This window comes from Oncorhynchus masou, chromosome 12 (genome assembly GCF_036934945.1).
Source record: "Oncorhynchus masou masou isolate Uvic2021 chromosome 12, UVic_Omas_1.1, whole genome shotgun sequence".
In the NCBI taxonomy this organism is placed as follows: domain Eukaryota; kingdom Metazoa; phylum Chordata; class Actinopteri; order Salmoniformes; family Salmonidae; genus Oncorhynchus; species Oncorhynchus masou.
Genome location: NC_088223.1, coordinates 92,207,948 through 92,230,410, shown reverse-complemented (window position 1 = coordinate 92,230,410; position 22,463 = coordinate 92,207,948). Strand labels below are relative to the sequence as shown.

Genomic DNA, 22,463 nt, shown 5'->3' with positions numbered 1-22,463 from the left:
ACGCCAGGACAGCGGAGTCAATCACCACCTTCCGGAGACACCTGAAACCCCACCTCTTCAAGGAATACCTAGGATAGGATAAGTAATCCTTCTCCCCCCCCCCCTTAATGACTTAGATGCACTATTGTAAAGTGGCTGTTCCACTGGATGTCAGAAGGTGAATTCACCAATTTGTAAGTCGCTCTGGATAAGAGCGTCTGCTAAATGACTTAAATGTAAATGTAAATGTAAGCTCATCACCGCACTCGTCATCCTCATCAGGGTCTTAGCCTGACTGCAGTTTGGCGTTGTAACCGACTTCAGTGGGAAAATGCTCACATTCAACGGCCACTGGCACGCTAGAGAAGTATGCTCTTCACAGATTAATCCCGGTTTCAATTGTACTGATGGCAAACGGCGAGGATGGCGTAGTGTGGGCGAGTGTATAGCGTCATGTGGGTCATGAGCGGTTTGCTGATGTCAACATTGTGAACAGAGCGCCCCATGGTGCTGGTGGGTTTATGGTATGGGCAGGCATAAGCTACGGACAATGAACACAATTGCATTTTATCGATGGCAATTTGAATGCACAGAGATACCGTGACTAAATCGTGAGGCCCATTGTCATGCCATTCATAAAAAAAATGCCATTACCTCATGTTTCAGCATGATAATGCACAGCCCCATGTCTCAAGGATCTGGACACAATTCCTGGAAGATGAAGATGTTCCAGTTCTTCCATAGCCTGCATCAGCCATTGAGCATGTTTGGGATGCTCGTGTTCCAGTTCCCGTGTCACACCCTGATCTGTTTCACATGTCTTTGTGACTGTCTCCATCCCCCTCCAGGTGTCGCCCATCTTCACCATTATCCCCTGTGTATTTATACCTGTGTTCTCTGTTTGTCTGTTGCCAGGTCATATTGTTTGTCAAGTCAACCAGCGTTTTTTTGTCTCGGCTCCGGCTTTTCCCAGTTTCTCCTTTTCTCGCCCTCCTGGTTTTGACCCTTGCCTGTCCTGACTCTGACCCTGACTGCCTGACCAGCCTGCCTGCCGTCCTGTACCGTTGCCCCACCTCTGGTTTACTGACACCTGCCTGCCTTGACCTGTCTATTGCCTGCCCCTGTTGGATTATTAAGCCATAGTTAATTCGACATGGTCTGCATCTGTGTCTTACCTTCATATCTGATATCCCGCCAAAAATCCAGCAACTTCGCACAGCCTTTGAAAAGGGGTGGAACAACAATCCACAGTCCACAGGCCACAGTCAACAGCCTGATCCACTCTATGGGAAGGAGATGTGTCGCGCTGCAAAGGTGCATATCTGTATTCCAAGTCATGTGAAATCCATAGATTAGAGCCTATTTTATTTATTTCAGTTGACTGATTTCCTTATATGAACTGTAACTCAATAAAGTCTGAAATTATTGCATGTTGCGTTTATATTTTTGTTCAGTATATTTCTATGGCTGGTTGCAACTGTCTGTTTGCCTTTTGCAGATTTCAAAATACAATGCTGGGAAAAATGTATAGCTTGGAAAGCAAATTCCTACTGCTGAAAAGAGATGACTAATCTGTATGTAGAAACAATATTTTAAAAAATCTCAACTCCCAATTTCTAGCTATCAGCAGCACTGTTTTTCAAAGTTGCTCATCTTGAGATGACTATTGCCACAGCAAGCACAATGGCCATCACTGTGGGTAGCCTATGTCTTCATCTCCATCATTATGTGAGTCAGTGTGCATTATTTTTTTAAACAAAGCCCCTAGGCCTATAATTTCTTAATATGGCCCTGTTTTCACGGGTTGAACTAGAACCAATAATTATAAAAACACAATAATCAAATCATTATTTAAAATTTCCTTTTGAAAATAAAAAAAAGTTTATGAATTGTTGATTTCAGATTAAAATCAAATAAACGAGGAGCGACCCTTTACTATTTTTTTTTATCTTGTCATGCAATAAAAAATATTAATTGGCCAAAAAATCCACAGACCTCTGTGTCCTCATATGTAGTTAAGGCCATGTTTCTGTGGCCGATGTGAAATGGCTAGCTAGTTAGCGGGGGTGCGTGCTAATAGTGTTTCAGTAGGTGACGTCACTAGCTCTGAGACCTAGAAATAGTTGTTCCCCTTGCTCTGCAAGGGCCGCAGCTTTTGTGAAGTGATGGGTAATGATGCTTCGTGAGTGACTGGTTAATGTGTGCAGAGGGTCCCTGGTTCGAGCCCAGGTTGGGGCGAGGAGAGGTACGTTACACTTCCATACCCAATAGTCTATGCTACACAATTGCGCACAGTAGACTCTGTATCCAATAAAACTTTAACTCATTACCTTGACTCGTTCTCTGTTCAATCTAACGTGACCCTGCTGTAAATCAAGCAGACAGATGATCAACATCAATCATCTGCTAAGGATGTTAGATCTAATATGGACCACGGCACAATTGTCTTCACTGTGTTAACGAATGAGACAACAAAACATTCTGGACATTTCTCGCGAACAATATTTGCCCCGCACTTTGGCTTTTGCATCGAGTGCTGTATCACAACGGCTGTTGGTCACTTGACTGTCATTCAGAAAATACATTTGATGTGTGAAAATATCACAACGTAATAAAAACAGCAGGACGAAATGCGCATCCACCAAGAATTATGCTGAATTATTGAAGAACCAAGTTAATGACTGATGATTTTGGTTTTAAATATTCAAGTTAAGAATATATCAGTATCCCAGCTCTGCAGATTCTGCTGTGAGGAGGCAGAGTCATTAGATCATTTATTTTGGTATTGTCCATATGTAGCTCATTTTTGGTCACAGGTCCAGGAATGGCGGAAGAATTGCAACATTTGCCTAGAACTAACACTGCAGATAGCAATACTGGGTCATTTGAAAAGCCATAGTAAATCAATCAATAATACAATAATTATTTTAGCAAAAATGTTTATTTTTAATTTACAATCTGTAGAAGCTATGAGAATAGGAAGGTTGAATTATTTTGTGAAGCATCACAGCACAGTTGAAAAATATATGGCAAGTAAAAATCCGAAATGGATGATGTTGAGAGACAGATGGGAGGGGTTGAGTGGAGCTGAAGGGTGGGACTAATAACAAGATAAACAATGTAGGGCATAAGGGATCTGTAGAATGTATATAGGTTCGGAGCTTTTGTGAAATAGCACAGTTACAAATAGAAATCAAACTGGATGGACATCAGAAATAGAGGAAGGACTAAGAACAAACAAGAGAGAACTATTGTAAAGTAGACTGTGTCTGTAGAGTGTGTATAAGATGTATGGATTGAAGGTAGAAGCAGAAGTGTTTATTAGTTTACTCCAATTGGGGGATCGGCGGAAGGGTTTGTGGGGAATAATAATAAAGGTATATTCTTTAAAAAAGTATGTATGTCTATATAGGTATGTGTATGTATATATGTGTATATATATGCATGCGTGTATGGATATATATATTTACCAACAAAAATATGGGGGATTGGAAATGATGCAGATAATTACATTGGAAGCAACATTTTTTCCGCAATATTAAGCTGATCACCCTCCAAAAAAAAGAAGAATATATCAGTTAGAAGCATTCGATTTTGTAATCACATACATTTGGATTTGTGTGCCCATGAAAACTATATTCACACAGTAACATAAGGAAACACTAAATGTTACATAAGCCTAGTTACCGAGCATTTCCAAAAATCACCAAACAAAGAACTGTCAGAGCAACATCCAGGATTCTTACCGGGATCAAATTCAATGTCTCATTTAACTGATAAATGGTTAAAAAATGATAGAACAACAAACACGGCCATGAATGCAAGGTAAGAAATGTAGTGCTTTATGTCACACGATTTTGGACAAATTTGTCAAGACACCAACCATGAGAAAGGATTAAACTGAGTTGAAGATAGTAGGGTCTTCTCCGGCATTGTTTGGAGGTGTGGCTAGGCCTGTGACCACGTGTTCTTGACCAGCCAGAGAGCTGTAATCATCAGTGGAAATACATGGCTCGGAATCCTCCGGTTTGCCCTCTTCATTGCTAGAATCAGCAAACGGGTCTCGTCGTTCTTTGCAAATTAATGGCCTATCATTCTCCACACCGGCTCCCTGATAGTTTATGTCTCTTAGACATGGTAACAAATTGTTTAAAATCTTTATAGCTTACTTTTAGCTAAAATTATTTCCACTAGTAGTAGCTAGCTAACGTTAACAGGCTAGGTTAGGCTACTGCCTTAATCACTAATCGTATTCATCACACACAAAATACAAAACAATAATTTAATTGGCAGATTCCTTTTTATTAATGTTTTACAATTGGATTATCCCAAATAAAAACACACACATCAACATAGCTACCAAGGATAGTGGGACTGCACTTCGGGAGAAGCGGGAATGGGGTGGAGGCGGGAACTGCAGCAAAGCTATGAGCTGGTGGCTGGGGTGCTGCTGGCAGTGTTGTAGCCGATCAGGGGTGCTGGAGGGCGGCAGACAATTGCCAACACAATCTTGCCTAAATGGAAGGCCGTCCCTGCACCTCTGACATTGCCTAATCAAAAACAATGATTTGCTATGTAGCTCTGATTTAATCTAGATCTAAAGTAGGCCGTAATTTTTGTTCAGTGACCTTGGGGTGGACAAATTAACATATGGCTTTACACGAGGCTAAGAGTTTTAATACAAATCCAATGAACCCCAGATCTCAGTTGGATCTTCCCAGCAAACACAAACGTTCCTGCAACATTGGGCAGCTTAATGTTCAAAATGGAGACTCAATTTGGTTTCCAGATAATGTTATCAGGACATCATCCCCGGCTTATGTTGGAACCTCCTGCCCTCTATCCTCTTTATCCTTTAAGAATGATCTCTCATTTGGGAGTAAAGCTTCTCCTTTTGCAATCTTATCCAGAATCTCAGACTCTGCCTTCATTTTCTTCAACCCTACGATCCGATCCTCGAAGCCTGGCTTGCGTTCGTCCTCCTCTGTGCGAATGAGTATGTCAATGTACTCCACAGTGGAGAGAGAGCTTTGTTTCAGGGCAACATCATTAAGTCTCTTGAGACAGTCAGAAGACTGCTTGATCAAATTCATCAGTGCGTCCTGGATCATCTGAAACTCATCCTCAAGCTTATCCAGCATCTCCTTGGTTTCCATAGACTTGCCCCACGCCTTCATGAAGTTGTCCTTCAGTTCTTGGATAGTCTTTTTCTCAGTCTTTGTTTCATATGTCAACAAGACTTGTTCCCTGTCGTGGTCAGTGGAAGAGCATTTTGCTGGACATATGGTACAGTTGCCATCATCATCCATCACAGCACAACTTTTAATGTCATCCTCATTTGGGAGGAAGCAGCAGGTGTGACATGTAAAATTGCATATCTGGCAGTTTGTTGCAAAGTCCTGGGCTAATTTGCTTCTCTTCACCTGCAGCACATTTACCTCAGTCTCAAAGTTTTTGTTCTGTTTCATGTTCTCGTCCTCGTTCTCCAGACACTGTTTGAAGCTTTTGATCTCACTTAGCTTTGACAGACCTGCTGTGATCTGAGGGGTCAGGCGTGTCATGGTCTTCTCCAGAAGCTCACGTTCTTTCAGAACGTTCTTTGTCAGGGTCAGATCTTTGCTCTCAATGCTTTCAAGTTCTTGGAAAAATTTCTTCATCTCCTTGAAAGTTGACCTCCATTGCTCTGGACACTGGGCCTTATGATCATCATCAGAATCATCCTCTTCAGAGCTGCTCTCCGTCTCCTTTGAGAACAGAAATGAACTGTTGAATTTGAAATGGGTTGGTAGCCCCTTCTTGTCTTTCTTACAGGGCAGATTTGCAGCTTTGATGGCCTCTAGCACCGGTATTTGCTTCCCATCAACAAATGTCACAAGCATCAGGATGTTTTCAGCAACATCCTTTCCAAAGATGGACAGGATGGAATCAAAGATGTATCTCTGGGAAGGACTGAGACGAACAAGTGATGCCTGCACTACAAAGCAGACTGCATCAATGTGATCAATCCCTAAAGGATGACACAAGAAATTCTTCATCATCTGGGTGAGCATTTTATCTTCAGCAATTCCTCTGGTGTCTCCGAACCCTGGTGTGTCAATGATGGTCAGAGAATAAGGAATCTGAAAGCCTGGCTGGTTGTAGAGCTCATATGATGTCACAACCACAGTCTGACTCTCAGCCTGTGACTTGTTGGTCACCTCATGGATGAGCTTAAAGCGATAATAGTCTTCCCACTTTACCCCGAGGATGTAGTTTATCATGACATTGACCAGAGTTGTTTTTCCTGCACCTGTGGCCCCCAAAAGCAATATCACCTTGTTATTCCCTTGCTCAACTTTCCTCCCAAATGTGTACTGGTCAAAACTTTCCTTTACACCGAACTTCTGTTCCAGATTCAGCCAGTGGATTGAGGGTTTTCCATTTTCCACCTTCTGAGATTTTTTGAGGAATTCCTCACTTTTTGCTCCGGTTGATTTGTTAGTCTTCGGTTGGGGATCAGAGACCCTAAGGGTTGTCAGCACAGTCTCAGGACTGGGAAGACTATTCCCTGTTTCGCCACAGTTAGCAGAGACTCTGATGCTGTATGCAGTGTCAGCCTCTAGTCCTTCCAGTGTACTCTCTCTAGTGGTGGTTTTGATGGTGTGCCACATCTGATTGTTTATAGTCTTTACACTCTTTCTGTATTCAACCACATAACCAATGACTTCAACATCATCTCCCACCATGGTAGGAATGTCCCAGTTCACTCGGATACTTCCTGATTCTATCCTCTTCTCTACGGGGGGTCCAGGGGGGCTACATGGGCGGGTCCTGACGTATTCTGTCCATTCACTGGAGAGGCTCACACCAGGTTTACATACCGCCTTGCAGCTAAAGCGGTACTTTTTGTAAGGGTCCAAACGACTGATGGTGATCTGGTTAGTTGTAGCACCCAATTTGACCTCGATCCACTCAGAGTCAGCCTGCTCAGCCTGGTACAAAACCTGGTATGACTCCACAGAGGTAACACCAAGGTTGGGAGGGTTGACTTGCAAGTGGACACAGTCATGCCCCAGACTCTTGATGGTGGGAATACCTGGCTTTGATGGCAGCTCATACTGTGGACTCAAAAGTGTCCCTCTCTCATAGACATGGATGGAGGATGCAGTGAGGAATTTGTTTGGAATTGATGCAATGCAGAATGCAATATTTTCTCTGCTTTCATTTGACTCTTTGAAGTCTAGGAACAGATTTATGGTTTGTCTGGTTAGGGTCGTTACCTCCCCTGAGCGAAACCACTTTTCTGCTGCAGTCTTCCCGACTGCGTTGGGGTTGTAAGGTGTCTGTGAAAAATCACTCTTAGATTGTTCCAGCAAGTAGTTCTCCAGGACTACCACATACTCTTCTTTCTCCTTCAAATAGGATAATGCAAAACACACTACATAATCATTAGCTTTATCAAGCACTAATCCATCCAATTCACTGCTTGAGTACACAACTTGTACCTCTTTCATTATGTCAAGGTAAGAACTGACAACATTCATCTCTCTCTCTCTGTCGTCCAGGTACGTGATCATGAGGTCATTCTGGAATGGAGAACGTTCTTTGCTGTTGAGCATTTTTATCAGCTCTTCCTCCTCCATTCCTCCTCCTCTTATGTTGGGAAGAACCTTGCAGAGACCTTTCTGGAACACCAGCTTGTACTCTGAGCACAAGTCCCTGAACTTGTTGAGCTTGGCTTTGAGTTCAGGGAACTTGAAAGCCATGTCTTCCTTCATCATGTCCTGGCATTGTACATCAGTATTGTCCAGTCCGTCCAAGAGTCGCTGTGCACGACGCACCAGGCTAACACTGATCTGCCTGACTAGCTGGGCAGCTGCAGAGTCCAGGTTCTTGAGAGGATAGAGCCAGGCGGTCATGGGCACAGCATGTTCTCCGTTCTCCCCTAGCAGACGTGGCAGGCCAGCATACACCTTGATGGCATCTTCAAAGGTGACAGGGTTGTTTTCTAGTGCAAAATCACCATGGAATGTGCAGTTGAATTTATTGGCCTCTCTCTTCTCTTCGTCACTCATCTTCAAATTTCCCTGCCCTTCTATTGACATGAGAGGGATCTTTTTTATTGTGGCCTGCAGGTTTCCCTTGATGTCCTGGTGGTTTTCTCCTGAGGAAACCTCTTGGTCAAAAACGAAGAAGGCCTGCGCTCCGTAGAGCAAGCCAGTCACCACATGGGTTGAAGAGCCCTCTTGTAAGACATTAGAGTATTTCACATTTCCTGCCCCCAGGTGGTCCATGGTCAACTGCTCGAAGCGAGTGGTGGTACGGTACTGCAGAGAAACCCTAGACTGACGCTTTGAGGTCTTTTTGTCATGTAGGAATTCAGCAGAACCCTTCACGCTGACTAAGCCACCAAGAAAACTGGCCTCAAGAGATGCAGACACATTCAAAGCTTCTGACTTGGCTTCACTTGAGTCTGAAGCAATGATTTTGAAGTCGGTGTTCGGTTGTGGACGGACATTGATGTGTTTCTGAAGCATCTCAGAATCCCAGAGAGTGATACCTGCAGTTTACAGATAATGACCAAAGAACATTTATTTTGAAAATTATACTCCAACGTGTAAATATTTCTATATGTAAACATGGTTTCATTCAAATAACTAATTTAGGGTAAATATTTAACTCAAAGTAAATATTCTAGGTGTCAACCCATAGTTAGAAAACCTACACCTCCTACCCTCAGAAGTAAAGAATGCTCTGTAGCACCATGTGAACCAGTCTGGAAAGGGGTTCTATCTGGAGCTTCTTTCAGGTCAAATAGAACCTTTGTTCCAAATAAAAGGTGCTATTTGGAATCAGAAAGAGTTCTTTCTAGAACATTCCCCTACAGGGACAAATGGTGCCACATACAATCATTAAGAAAGTGCCATCTTTGCCATTGACAGCATTACTACTATATGAACACTTCAAAACCAACTTGCATGCCATCACCCTTTTGTCCCAAGTGCATCCTCTAGCTTTTCTTACTCTGTGGTAACCATAGAGCTGCACCAGAAAGATCATCTCTCTCTGCAATGACCGCTTCTGTGACAATATCATATAGGACTTTAGTGCCCAAAAGCCTGTTTTAGCATGGGCAGCTCCATTCAGGACTTTAGCCATTTGAAGTAGTCAACTGGGAGATTCTTCCTTTGGGCTAAGGAAGGATTACATAATTCAATCTGGGTCTTCAAGATGGATCGGTCAGAATATAAATCCCTGCCACCTGGTGATGTTAGCATAGCGCTAACTTATGCCATGCTATCTGATGGGACCAGCTACAATTTAGCATTCTGTCACGTGCAAGTAAATCAACTATTTTAATTTAGCTGAGACACATTTTGAGCTGGAGAAACTGTATGTTCACAATTATGGCCCCAATGTCTTCTTCAACTTCTATGAATGTATTATCAGTTAGTGAATAAACTGTGAAGGTGCAGACCACCACCTACTGTGTGGAGTGTTACAGTATATAGTCTGAACAAGTATAAAGCCAAGGTTGGTGATTTACTGACATCTGCAGTTATGGAATGTCTGTTCAGGAGTGCAATTCATTGGCTGAACCCTCCTGCTGATTCTTCCTTAATCCATAGTAACTACTTTAAAGCCCTCATGGTGTTCCCCGTGCTGGAACAGCCCTCTATCCAACTCAATGGTGTTCCCCGTGCTGGAACAGTGTGCCCTCTATCCAACTCAATGGTGTTCTGGAACAGTGTGCCCTCTATCCAACTCAATGGTGTTCCCCGTGCTGGAACAGTGTGCCCTCTATCCAACTCAATGGTGTTCCTGTGCTGGAACAGTGTGCCTGGAAACAGTGTGCCCTCTATCCAACTCAATGGTGTTCTCTGTGCTGGAACAGTCCATCCAACTCAATGGTGTTCTCTGTGCTGGAACAGTGTGCCCTCTATCCAACTCAATGGTGTTCCCCGTGCTGGAACAGTGTGCCCTGGTGTTCCCCGTGCTGGAACAGTGTGCCCTCTATCCAACTCAATGGTGTTCCCCGTGCTTTAACAGTGTGCCCTCTATCCAACTCAATGGTGTTCCCCGTGCTGGAACAGTGTGCTGGTGTTCCCGTGGGAACAGTGTGCCCTCTATCCAACTCAATGGTGGAAACAACTGTCAATGAATTTAAGATGATGCATACTGATTACCTCCAAACCAAAGAGGAATAGTTTCCTGTACCTGGAATGAGGACATCTCTACGACAGTCATACAGCATCCCCAGCTGGAAGGGTCGGCCCAGAGCGGCTAGCTCGATGGTCTCCAAGTCAGACATGACTCAGTGTTCTGAAAACATATCAGACCTGGGGTTACTTCAGCAGCCCCAGTGTTAGAAAATTTCAACAGATCATTTGGCCGTCAAACATAAAATCATATTTGTTTTGCTCATTGCCCAGGCAATGCAGCGTGTGTAAAATATCACTGATACGGTATGTTATGTAAACATTTGAGTCACTCACATCTTTGTCCACCAGTCTTGATGTTCTTTCTGAACAGAAAGAGGTCTCTGGAGCCCTGACGGTTGGTGCTCTTATTTCTTTGGATAAAACCCTTGAACTGCAGAAACACAAAGACACTGTACATGTTGATGACTGGCAGACATAATACAGTCTTAATTAAAACAATCCACCTAAAGATTTGACTGAAGTAATGCACCAAGGGTAAAAATAAATAAAATAGGAGACATGTTACAATTGTGATTAGAAACGTTTTCACTCTGGAATCATTCTTCAGCAAAACGGCAGCCACACCTCTTGTTTTGGCATTCAGCTTAGCTTTTGGATGAGGCTGGTAACCCTCTCGAAGGGCTGTCAGTCAGTGCTCTAGATGATATTCACAGGATAGTTTTTAAAATGTATTTTGAAGCTATATATGGTTTACTTTCTTGTTTGTAAACAATGGAGAAATAAAACCGTACATCATTGTCATCATTTATGCAACTATAAGCCATGCTAACATCATTGGGAGTTTCTAGAATTTGAAGACATTGGGTGCTCAGCTCCCCCCAAAAAATGGAACTTCAACAGCTAAACGCGGGAATTTGGTGCACTTTGAGATGAACATTGAGAGATGAGATATTCGAGTTAACTTGTACCTTTCCCACCAGCCACAGCAGACACTGCCAGAACTCAATTATAGTAGCTACTGTAGGTCTCTAGCCTGGAAAACTATTTTTACTTTAGTTTATTTAGCAAATGTCTTACTTTTTTAAACTCTGCATTGTTGGTTAAGGGCTCGTAAGTAAGCATTTCACGGTAAGATCTACACCTGTTGTATTCAGCGCATATGGCAAATACAGTTTGATATGATTCGATTTTTGATCTACAGTGTATTGCCAAAAACCCCTCAACAACTTCAAACAGACAGACTTGCCCAACAGGCCAAACTGATTAAAGCGGCAAAAATGAGGGGACACGAACAACAGGTATAGGCCAATCAAAAAGGTTCTTTATTATAAACCAAACTATTAACTTTAAACAAAGAAAAGGGAATGAGGTGTGAAAGTATCATAATGTAAGGTGTATGTAAAGTGCAGGGATGGGTGAATCTGTGTGTGTGAATGACTGAGTGAAAACTACAAACAAAACAGGATCATACCTGGAGGAGCAGAGAGAGAGAGAGAGAGAGAGAGAGAGAGAGAGAGAGAGAGAGAGAGAGAGAGAGAGAGAGAGAGAGAGAGAGACCCTCCTCACTAACGACCCTCCTCTACCTGCAGGAGGAACCGCGACACTTAGTGGTTGTTGTAGGTGTTAGTTTGTATGTATTTTCCTACTTGGAATATTGCTTGATTTTTGTGAGTAAACTCAGTTGTGTTGCTCAAACCTGCGTCTTGCGCCTGAGTCCGCTACATCTCTGCACCCAATCGCTGACATGAGCACACAGCAGACACCATCATTTTCTCTAGTCTCTTGTCTACCCTCCTCTCTAATCCTGTCCTGATTGTAAAAACTGTAAACGTAAACAATTGTTTTAATAGTCATTTCACAGGCTTTTTTACCTGCAAATCCTTTGTAAACCATGTTGAACTTTTTCACTAATTAGAATCTATAGAGCAGTTTGAAGTGATTGTGTGCTAAACCCATCTCTGTTCACTCTCCATCTACTCTGTCACTTTCTCTGTTTCCTCGTCTGTTGCGGTCTCAGGTTCTTGTTTGTTACAGTCTCTTTGTCTATCATCTTCTGTTATGTTCTTCTGGTGTCTCTGCATCATATCCTATTGTTGTGTTGCTGTCTCTGTGTTTTGTGCCTCATCTACTCCTCTGTTGCCATCTATCTCTGTGTCTTGTCTGCTGGGTCTCTTTAGTTTTGCAATCCAGAATGGCCAGGGGGATACTGAGGTAGCTTGTTTCGGGCCTGTGTCTAGGTCACCTAAATCCTCCTTTCTCTACCATTTGACTCTGGCTGCTGCTGTTCTAAGTGCTCCACTGGCCTGCTATTCTCATCCGTCCTCCTCGGCTCTGAAAGCTAGCAAGGAAGAGGTGCAACATGTCATCAGATAGATGTAAAGGTTGACTGCCCTCCCTGATTTAGCCTCATTTCAGGTTTGGTTCATTAAGAACTGCTAGCAGCCATGACTGAACTCATCCATGAGTTAGTTTCAGAGTGTGGTTCCATGTGGGTGTCTCCTGTGGGATTAGTTAGCCAAATTAGTTCACCAATTAGCTTCAGCTGGCTGGTGTGCAACCTGACTTTGAATAGCCCATCTCCAGGGTTAGTTAGGGATCGTCAATAAATTACACAATGTAAAGGAGACAATATTTTCATGTTGCACACCTTTTAGTTCTCATTAATGCTTTCAATATTTGCAAAGGCATTTATACAATTTACAGTTGGTTTGAGGTTAAGTCATTGACATTTGGAGCTATTGGAATTTTAACATATTTCACCATGTACTGTATAATTTACCTATGGTCCCTAACTAGCCCCATAGGGATATCCAAAGTCTGCCCAAATTTACCACAGACATTACGATCTTGGCCGCATGCAGCTGCACTACGAATTGATGATTACTTATGTGCTGCCAGCTGTGGATAGCTAGCTACACTGCATGTGCTTTCTTCCTGTCCTACAGTTACAAATAACACTGTTCAGATGATTAAATAGCAGCCTACCTTTTGGCTCTTGGTCATTGTACCATACATTTTTAATTCCATAATTTGAATTCCATCTTTCGGCGATTCTCGTTGAGCAGTGGAGAACATACTATTAACGTTTTATCCACAACTCTGTCCATCGCTGTTGTAAAGTGACTGCGATTCCAAAATGAAAGCAGAATAACCTACAATGTTTTTACAGTTTTACTTACGGGACAATGGCATCCAACACAGTGTAAGCATAGCCTATAGGCCTAGTGTTTACATTAAAACATTATTTTTTTGTATTCATTCGGGTTCAAAGTGCGGACCAAACCAAGGTCCCCAAGCCGAACGGTTTGGCAGGTATACATTTACAGCCCTCTCCTAGTATCCTAGTATACTGACACAACCAGGGCAACTCGACTGTAAAGAAACATTTAAAATGTTCACATAACAGCGCAACACAACTCCAAACACGATAGATAAGAAGCTACATAGCCCCCTAGGCTTTATGAATATAAAGAGACTTGAGCCAAAGAAAATTTGACTTTTAGAATTGAATGAGTTAACAGACCTCGTCAGTTCTACCATTACATAACATTTGAGGACACAATTTAAAGGCCTATGTATTTAAAACATTAACCACAAAGCTGGCCATCTTTCCCCCACTCTTTCTGGCTGCCCTGCCCCTTCTTGCCGGTTCACCTCTCTGCAATGCAACAGCAATAGAACAAGTAAGTAGCTAAATGAATAAAGAGTCAAAAATAAAAGCACAATGAAATAATTTCACCAATTTAATAATGACCAGATCTTTAGAAATAGTTACATAGCCTATATGGAAATAACAGACATGAGCCAAGCATGTTTACATGTAGAATGATATGGGTTATAAGACCTATGATTCATTTAATCAGTTCTCAACATTGCTCATTTTGAAAAGGATTAAATATGTTGTAGTAAAGTTCAGCTTCCGTCCACAGGGGGGCACTGTGTCACTGTCAGAAGATATGCGCTTCAGTCAGAACCAGTTGCTCATCTCTTCGGTCTCAGCTAGCTACAGAAGCTAGCTAGCTAGCTACAGAAACGAAACCCATCAAATACACTTGCTGGAAATAACTACTTTTCCTAGTATCATGACTTCTATCAACATCCTTAGCTTTCCCATTCACTAAATATACTGTTAGATAACTCAGACTGACATCCAACACCTTTAGGATACTGAAACTTAACACTAGCTTATTAGCATTAGCCTACCCTTATGCTGATGGAGACTAGTTAGCTGCCAACAAACCTGCAGCTAACTCTGCTGCTGCACTGACTTTTCTGACTGTTCTATCCTCTCCACCTCATTCACTACTCAACCTGATCGCTTTTTTTGCCTTTCGGAGAAAAATCTGAATATCCATATTTGTTGTGTTATGTTGAGGCATTTTACTGAGTGATGGGATTGACATCTAACCGGTGCTGTAGGGGTGGGGTCAAGGGACGGGAGCGGTCCACTGTGTTGTTATATCTCGACCAATCACAGCAGACACTGAATCACACCAGGGGTTTCTTGCAGTTCCTGCTACTGCCTAGCAAAGTATATTGGATAGTTTATTTTAGTCATTAAAATGTGCATAGCGCAACTGATGTGTGGTTATGGAAACTCAGAGTGAAATGTATATTTTTTTTTTATAATATTGATAATAATAATACCATCAAAAGGGTCAGGGCTGGACCATTAACATCCAGGGCTGAAGCCCCGGAAGCGCCACTGGCTAACATACTTTGTCTGGTCAAGAAACATGTACATTTTATATAAAGCATGCCTTGCATTGAATGCTGGCCTATCAGAGTTGAATGTAAATACATCCTGAATAAACTGTTTGGATTTTTGTTGTGTCAGGTGTGACGTGTCAGAGAAGAGATCAGACAACAAGGCATCAATAGAATCTATTTATTGCAAAGCTACAGAGGATTCTCAGATATTGACAGGCATTGGTTTGAAAAGCATTTGGTGGCAGCAGCCAGATAAACAAAAACGGCTAACAGGGTTATTAAATCACTATGTCATTTGTGTGAACTATCCCTTTAAGCACATCATTTGGGGAAAATAAAACAGGCAGCGCAATTGTGGATATTAAAGGTAGACAATGATTGTGTGCCTTGTCCAATAATTCATTATGTGGATCATTTAACCGTTTATGCCTTTGTCTCTTAATATGTGGATACATTTCATACAGTTTTCTGATCGCCTTTTGCATTTTCCAGCTGAATTCTTGTCTTTTCATTTTTCTCTCGCTGTCTATTGTGTTCTATTAATTTGAGTCTTTCCTTCTCAAGCCTCTGTCTTTGTTTTTCTTCTATCTTTTGTTCTGTTTCCATTCTCACTTTCTCAGCTAGGAGCTCCCTGTAATCTTCTTCTGTCTTTTTCTTGTCCTTCTCCATGTTCTGTTTGTCCTCCTCCGCTTTCTGTCTGTCCTCCTCCGCTTTCTGTCTGTCCTCCTCCGCTTTCTGTCTGTCCTCCTCCGCTTTCTGTCTGTCCTCCTCCGCTTTCTGTTTGTCCTCCTCCGCTTTCTGTTTATCAGTTTTGGCTTGATCGCGGTCTCTCTCTGCCTGATCCGCTCGATCTTTTGACCAATCTCCACCCATTCTCTTGTTGATCTTGTAGGTCTCCGACTTTCTTAGAGATGAGATGTGAAAATAACCAAAAAACAGACAGTGAATGCTTTTGCTCTCGAAACAGTATTTTTTGTACTGTCTTTTTGGTACTGTTTCCTGAAGAATGTGTTCCAGCTTCAACTACATTTTGTTTTGAGACACGTGGGTTCTTAGACTCAGTAGAAGCTATTAATGGATTTGTGATCCACCAGCATGACTAAACAGGATGGTCAAACAAGGCTAACTTTAATGTTTCTTTAATACCTCAAGACAATATAACTGCCACCATCCTCTGTGTTTCTTTAATACCTCAAGACAATATAACTGCCACCATCCTCTGTGTTTCTTTAATACCTCAAGACAATATAACTGCCACCATCCTCTGTGTTTCTTTAATACCTCAAGACAATATAACTGCCACCATCCTCTGTGTTTCTTTAATACCTCAAGACAATATAACTGCCACCATCCTCTGTGACAATATAACTTTCCTCTGTGTTTCTTTAATACCTCAAGACAATATAACTGCCACCATCCTCTGTGTTTCTTTAATACCTCAAGACAATATAACTGCCACCATCCTCTGTGTTTCTTTAATACCTCAAGACAATATAACTGCCACCATCCTCTGTGTTTCTTTAATACCTCAAGACAATATAACTGCCACCATCCTCTGTGTTTCTTTAATACCTCAAGACAATATAACTGCCACCATCCTCTGTGTTTCTTTAATACCTCAAGACAATATAACTGCCACCATCCTCTGTGTTTCTTTAATACCTCAAGACAATATAACTGCCACCATCCTCTGTGTTTCTTTACAGCCTTCAGTTTTTAGGTACAATTTTATTTTAATTCAAAACAGCATTGAGCAGCAGGTGCTTCTAATCAGGGTTGCCGCTCATCTGCCAATTAGGGATGTGGCTTTTCTGGTCTACCTGTATACAAGTTAGTCACAAAGAAATACAGAATTATAGGGCATGGGGGCGGGCACGAAGGGCAACTCACAAATCAACCGACCCAGTTGTCCGCTCACCTAAATACATCATATCAATTCATGAGATGGCCTACCACCAAGGACATCAGGCAAAGCCATTCATAAATATGTTGGGAAAACTCATAAACGATATGCAAAGTTGGATATGGACAGTGTTCTTGTATAACAGTCTGAAATGTGGCGTATAGTAAGGTGAAATCTAATTATTTGTTTAAACCGTGTGGAGTTAAGTAACTGCCTTCTGGTCAAGGTTTTAATGTGTTGTGGAGCTTCATCAAGCCAGGTATCCTCTCCAGAAGAAACGCTCAAGGAGAGAGTTTGATTGTTATAAGAATATTTGGAAGATGAATACACAACGCAGAGGATGAGAGGACAAGAAGTAACGATCAATAGGAGTTGGTTTTCAGTTCAACAGCTGTTTAGAATCTGTGGAATGCGCAAGTGATGAATGAAAAAAAAGTGTGGATTTTTCTGTGTCAGAAGAGATCGGACAAATCTATTTATTGCAATGCAACAGAGGATTGTCAGAAGCCAGTTAATACACCTCAACAAAAACAGAACAAACTGTAACTAAGAATCAAATATATTTTGATTTAACACTTTTGGTTACTACATGATTCCATATGTGTTATTTCATAGTGTTGATGTCGTCACTATTATTCTACAATATAGAAAATAGTAAAAAAAAAAACTAAAAAGCCTGGAATGAGTAGGTGTCCCGCGCCTTGAACATCCTGGATAACATAAATCCACGATTAGACCTCGAGATACCACCTCGCCAGTTGTGAGACACTTTATAAAACAAAATCTATCTACGAATGAATTGCTTTGCGTCGGGGTCGATGAACTTTTTCGATTCCGACGCAACGCAATTAATTAATAGATAGATGTAGAGGTGACTGAAAACAAATTACTCAAAAAGAGAAGCCATGTGGCTATAGAAATTAAATGTTGTATCTCCACACGGTTTAAACGAAGAATTAGACTTCACCTCCTTCCCATAAGCCACATTTAGACGGTTAAACAAGAACACTGTCCATATCAAATGTTTCATATCGTTTATGAGTTGGCCCCACATATTTATGAACGGCTTTGCCTGATGTCCTTTGTGGTGGGCCATCTCATGTGTTATGATGCATCTGTGTGCGCTATGCTATCTCCGATGCAGTGAAAATGATTAAAAACACCGAATAATGAAGAAGGCTTTATGCGACAACGAGTGAGAACCCATTACACCAGCGGGTTTTACGCACCAGCCGAGCCTCTGGGAGAGCCCGATGGTTCTCTTGTGTTCAATGAAGCATCCACATTATTACAGCTATAGAGTCGGGGTTTGGTTCATATATACACATTTAAATTAATGACACAGTAGAAGCCGCAATGTGAAGGATATAACTTGTGAACACGTCATGAGCTTTAGTACGATTGTTTATTTTGGGTTCTAATGGGAAAAAGACACGTATTTTTACTCCATTGTTTGTAAAGGTAAAAAAAAAATGTAAATGTAGTAAAGCAATGTATAGATTCAAAATATGGTTAAAACTATAATGCAGATTTCATGGACTGTCAGTCCGTGCTTCTGGAGCACTTTAGAATTTGAGAGGGGTTACATTTCCCTAGCCCCATCCCTGAGCTGAGGACCACAATAACTGGAGGCACTGACAATGTTATTTCTCAAAGATCAATTCAAGTTAGAATCTACATTTGGTGAAACAGCGCCTTTGATATTGTTTAAGTGATGAAACGGAAGAGAGGAGCGACCAGCAGTGGGAATATTTTATGCAATTGTGTCAGATGGAAGAAATGTGTTCTTCCTTTGAAGTAACGTCTTCTTTGTTGAAATATCCCAAACGGACGTGCCAGTTTCACCAAATGCGGATTGTAGCTTTAATGATTGGACAGTACAGGTTTCGGTCTATCGTTGAAATAAGGGATAGTAGCCTACCTTAATAAGTCATCGAAGTTTGCCGATGGATGTCAACCAAACAAAAATCACCATTAGATGTTCAAAATAGAAGCCAAGTACAGCACATACTTCAGAATGTATGGGATGTTTCTCTACCCAGATGTAGACTGGTGTCTGACAACCTGTTTTATAGACCAAATCACAGAGTTTCTAAACCCAGAGGCGCAGCATCGCAAGATTTCCAGGAACGGTTGTGAAACAGACGAAACAGAGCACTGCCTGCACATGCGCAGTTCGGCGCAAGATGACCATTAGACCCGATGACTTGCTTCTACGCATGAGTTTTGCTTGCCAACGTCGCCATGACATCGTCAACATGTGTAATCGGGGATTTGAATTGGAGAATCATCTTTAGCTTATCTTCATACTGTACTGTTTTTGACGAAATATCTCTTTCTTGTAATACATGTGACCACCCCACCCCGACACTCTTCTTAGAAATCACATGACTGAATGTAAGCCTCTGGCTGCAGTCCGAATTCAAAGGATGCATTCCAAACACGTAAAAAACACCCTCTCCCCTCAAATTATGTGGACAAATCAAATCTATTTGTCACATACACGTGTTTAGCATATGCTATTGCGGGTGTAGAGAAGTGGGTTGTTTTTACACGGTCAGCCATAGTAGTACAGCGCCCCTGGAGCAAATGAAGGTTAAGTGCCTTGCTCAAGGGCACACGACTGATTTTCACCTTGTCGTCTCGGGTAATCAAACAAGCAACTGTTCGGTTACTGCCCCAATGGTCTTGCCGCTAGGCTCCCTGCTGCCCTGATGACATATCATGACATATGATGAGTTGACACTTGCAGGGCAATGGGCGAGGGAAGAAGGAATACATTTTAAATGGACCCTGCCCTTGCTCAGAAATGTGTCACTAGTTTGTCCCACGGTTGTGTTTTCAGTCATCATGGAACCAGCGGTAGCTGTTGTGTGTGCTTTATATGCGACACAGTGAATTTTGACTGCATTTCATATCTTGGCTAGAGACAACACATCTGCAGACTTAGAATGCCAGACATCGGAGGATATCAGGTAAATCGAAAACTACAATGTAACAGTGTACAATTCATTAAAAATCCTACAATGTGATTTTCTGGATTTTTTTTCTCATTTTGTCTGTCATAGTTGAAGTGTACCCATGATGAAAATGACAGGCCTCTCTCATCTTTTTTAAGTGAGAGAACTTGCACAATTGGTGGCTGACTAAATACTTTTTTTGCCCCACTGTTACAGACTGACCCTAGCCCCCCGACACAAACTATTGCAACATAATTACTGGAGGCTGAGACAGGAGTTTTTTGGAGATACTGGGCCAACCAGGCAGGACAGGGCCAACCAGGCAGGATATAACCCCAACCACTTTGCTAAAGCACAGCCCCCACACCACTAGAGGGATATCTTCAAACCACCAACTTACTACCCTGAGACAAGGCCGAGTATAGCCCACAAAGATCTCCCCCACGGCACGAACCCAAGAGGGGTGCCAACCCAGACAGGAAGACCACGTCAGTGACTCAACCCACTCAAGTGACGCACCCCTCCTAGGGACGGCATGGAAGAGCACCAGTAAGCCAGTGACTCAGCCCCCGTAATAGGGTTAGAGGCAGAGAGAGGGGAACCGGCCAGGCAGAGACAGCAAGGGTGGTTTGTCGCTCCAGGGCAGACCATTCCATAAAAATGGAGCTCTATAGGAGAAAGCCCTTCCTCCAGCTGTTTGCTTATAAATTCTAGGGACAATTAGGGACCGTAGCGTACGTGTAGGTATGTACGGCAGAACCAAATCAGAGAGATAGGTAGGATCAAGCCCATGTAATGCTTTGTAGGTTAGCAGTAAAACCTTGAAATCAGCCCTAGCCTTAACAGGAAGCCAGTGTAGGGAGGCTAGCACTGGAGTAATATGATCACATTTTTTGGTTCTAGTCAAGATTCTAGTAGCCGTATTTAGCACTAACTGAAGTTTATTAAGTGCTTTGTCCGGGTAGCCGGAAAGTAGAGCATTGCAGTAGTCTAATCTAGAAGTGACAAAAGCATGGATACATCTTTCTGCATAATTTCTGGACAGAAAGTTTCTGATTTTTGCAGTGTTACGTAGATGGAAAAAAGCTGAAACAAGTCTTGATATGTTCATCAAAGAGAAAAAAATTGCCGCCATACACTTCATTATGTCTGAAACACAGGCTTCCAGGGAGGGTAATTTTGGGGCTTCACCAGGTTTCATTGAAATGTACAACTGTGTATCGTCCGCATAGCAGTGAAAGTTAACATTGTGTTTCCGGATGACATCACCAAGAGGTAAAATATATAGTGAAAACAATAGAGGTCCTAAAACGGAACCTTGAAGAACACTGAAATTTACAGTTGATTTGTCAGAGGACAAACCATGCACGGAGACAAACTGATATCTTTCCGATAGATAGGATCTAAACCAGGCCAGAACTTGTCCGTGTAGACCAATTTGTTTTTCCCAATCTCTCTGCTGATGCTGAGAAGGGGATAGATCTAAAAACAAGTGGTCTCTATCACCTCAGACGGGGCGAGAGAGGAGCTGTGGCACGGCTGGAAGAGGACAACCCTGATCTCACAGCTTACATCATTCATCAGTCTGTCCTGTTCGCCAATCTGTCAGAAGAGTATGTTGAAGTGATGAATCAAATCAAAATCAAATAAAATGTATTCATATAGCCCTTCGTACATCAACTGATATCTCAAAGTGCTGTACCGAAACCCAGCCTAAAACCCCAAACAGCAAGCAAAACAGGTGTAGAAGCACGGTGGCTAGGAAAAACTCCCTAGAAAGGCCAAAACCTAGAAAGAAACCTAGAGAGGAACCAGGCTATGTGGGGTGGCCAGTCCTCTTCTGGCTGTGCCGGGTGGAGATTATAACAGAACATGGCCAAGATGATCAAATGTTCATAAATGACCAGCATGGTCAAAAAATAACAAATAATAACAAGGCAATACAGTTGAAACTGGAGCAGCAGCACGGCCAGATGGACTGGGGACAACAAGGAGTCATCATGTCAGGTAGTCCTAGGGCATGGTCCTAGGGCTCAGGTCCTCCGAGAGAGAGAAAGAAAGAGAGAAAGAGAGAATTAGAGAGAGGACACTTAAATTCACACAGGACACCGAATAGGACAGGAGAAGTACTCCAGATATAACAAACTGACCCCAGCCCCCGACACATAAACTACTGCAGCATAAATACTGGAGGCTGAGACAGGAGGGGTCAGGAGACACTGTGGCCCCATCCGAGGACACCCCCGGACAGGGCCAAACAGGAAGGATATAACCTGTTACGCATGCCTCTATGAAGAGGGAACGCAACACCCTGCTACAACTAAACTCTCCGTGAAGTGAAAAGGGTATGGACTGTAGGTGCAAGAAAGAATGACAACAGGCAGAATGTGGTACCTTTTACCAGGACTTTATTCCTTCACACGGTAATATGGGGAAAAGGGGCTGGACGGAACCAAAGCAAAGAAAGTAAATCTCAAAGCCCCCCCCCTCTCCTATCTTACCTGCCTACCCACTACTTACCTAATTTAGCACCACCTGGTGCCCTAACCAAAATACAAGGGGGTGGTCCGCCCAGGTCTTACCTAGTGTGCCTAAACAGCGAATATGCTACGGGTATATGTATGCCCGCGGGCCTCTTGCCTAAGCACTCCCTAGGTGCCTTCCCCTTCCCCCCTGGGAACAAATGAAACAGAATATTAAACAATTTTACAAACAAACTAAGAAACAAAGGACATCAAATAAGCTCTATCTGAGCAACAAACTCACAAA

General features: G+C 42.4%; 1 protein-coding gene across 2 annotated transcripts; it reads right to left on the bottom strand.

Moving 5' to 3' along the window:
* Nucleotides 1-4,640: 4,640 nt before the first annotated feature.
* On the bottom strand, nt 4,641-18,866 carry LOC135551069 (uncharacterized). 2 transcript variants are annotated; one of them, XM_064982458.1, is made up of 4 exons: nt 18,656-18,866; nt 10,455-10,551; nt 10,177-10,281; nt 4,641-8,518 (listed from the first exon to the last, which is right to left on the bottom strand). In XM_064982458.1, exons 3-4 carry the CDS (start codon nt 10,268-10,270, stop codon nt 4,797-4,799), a joined length of 3,816 nt encoding a protein of 1,271 aa, XP_064838530.1. In that variant the 5' UTR covers nt 10,271-10,281; nt 10,455-10,551; nt 18,656-18,866; the 3' UTR covers nt 4,641-4,796. The 2 variants fall into 2 exon arrangements, 1 of the variants encoding a protein (XP_064838530.1); XR_010457179.1 differs by lacking the exons at nt 4,641-8,518; nt 10,177-10,281; nt 10,455-10,551 and adding an exon at nt 14,996-15,735.
* Between the last annotated feature and the right edge of the window lie 3,597 nt (nt 18,867-22,463).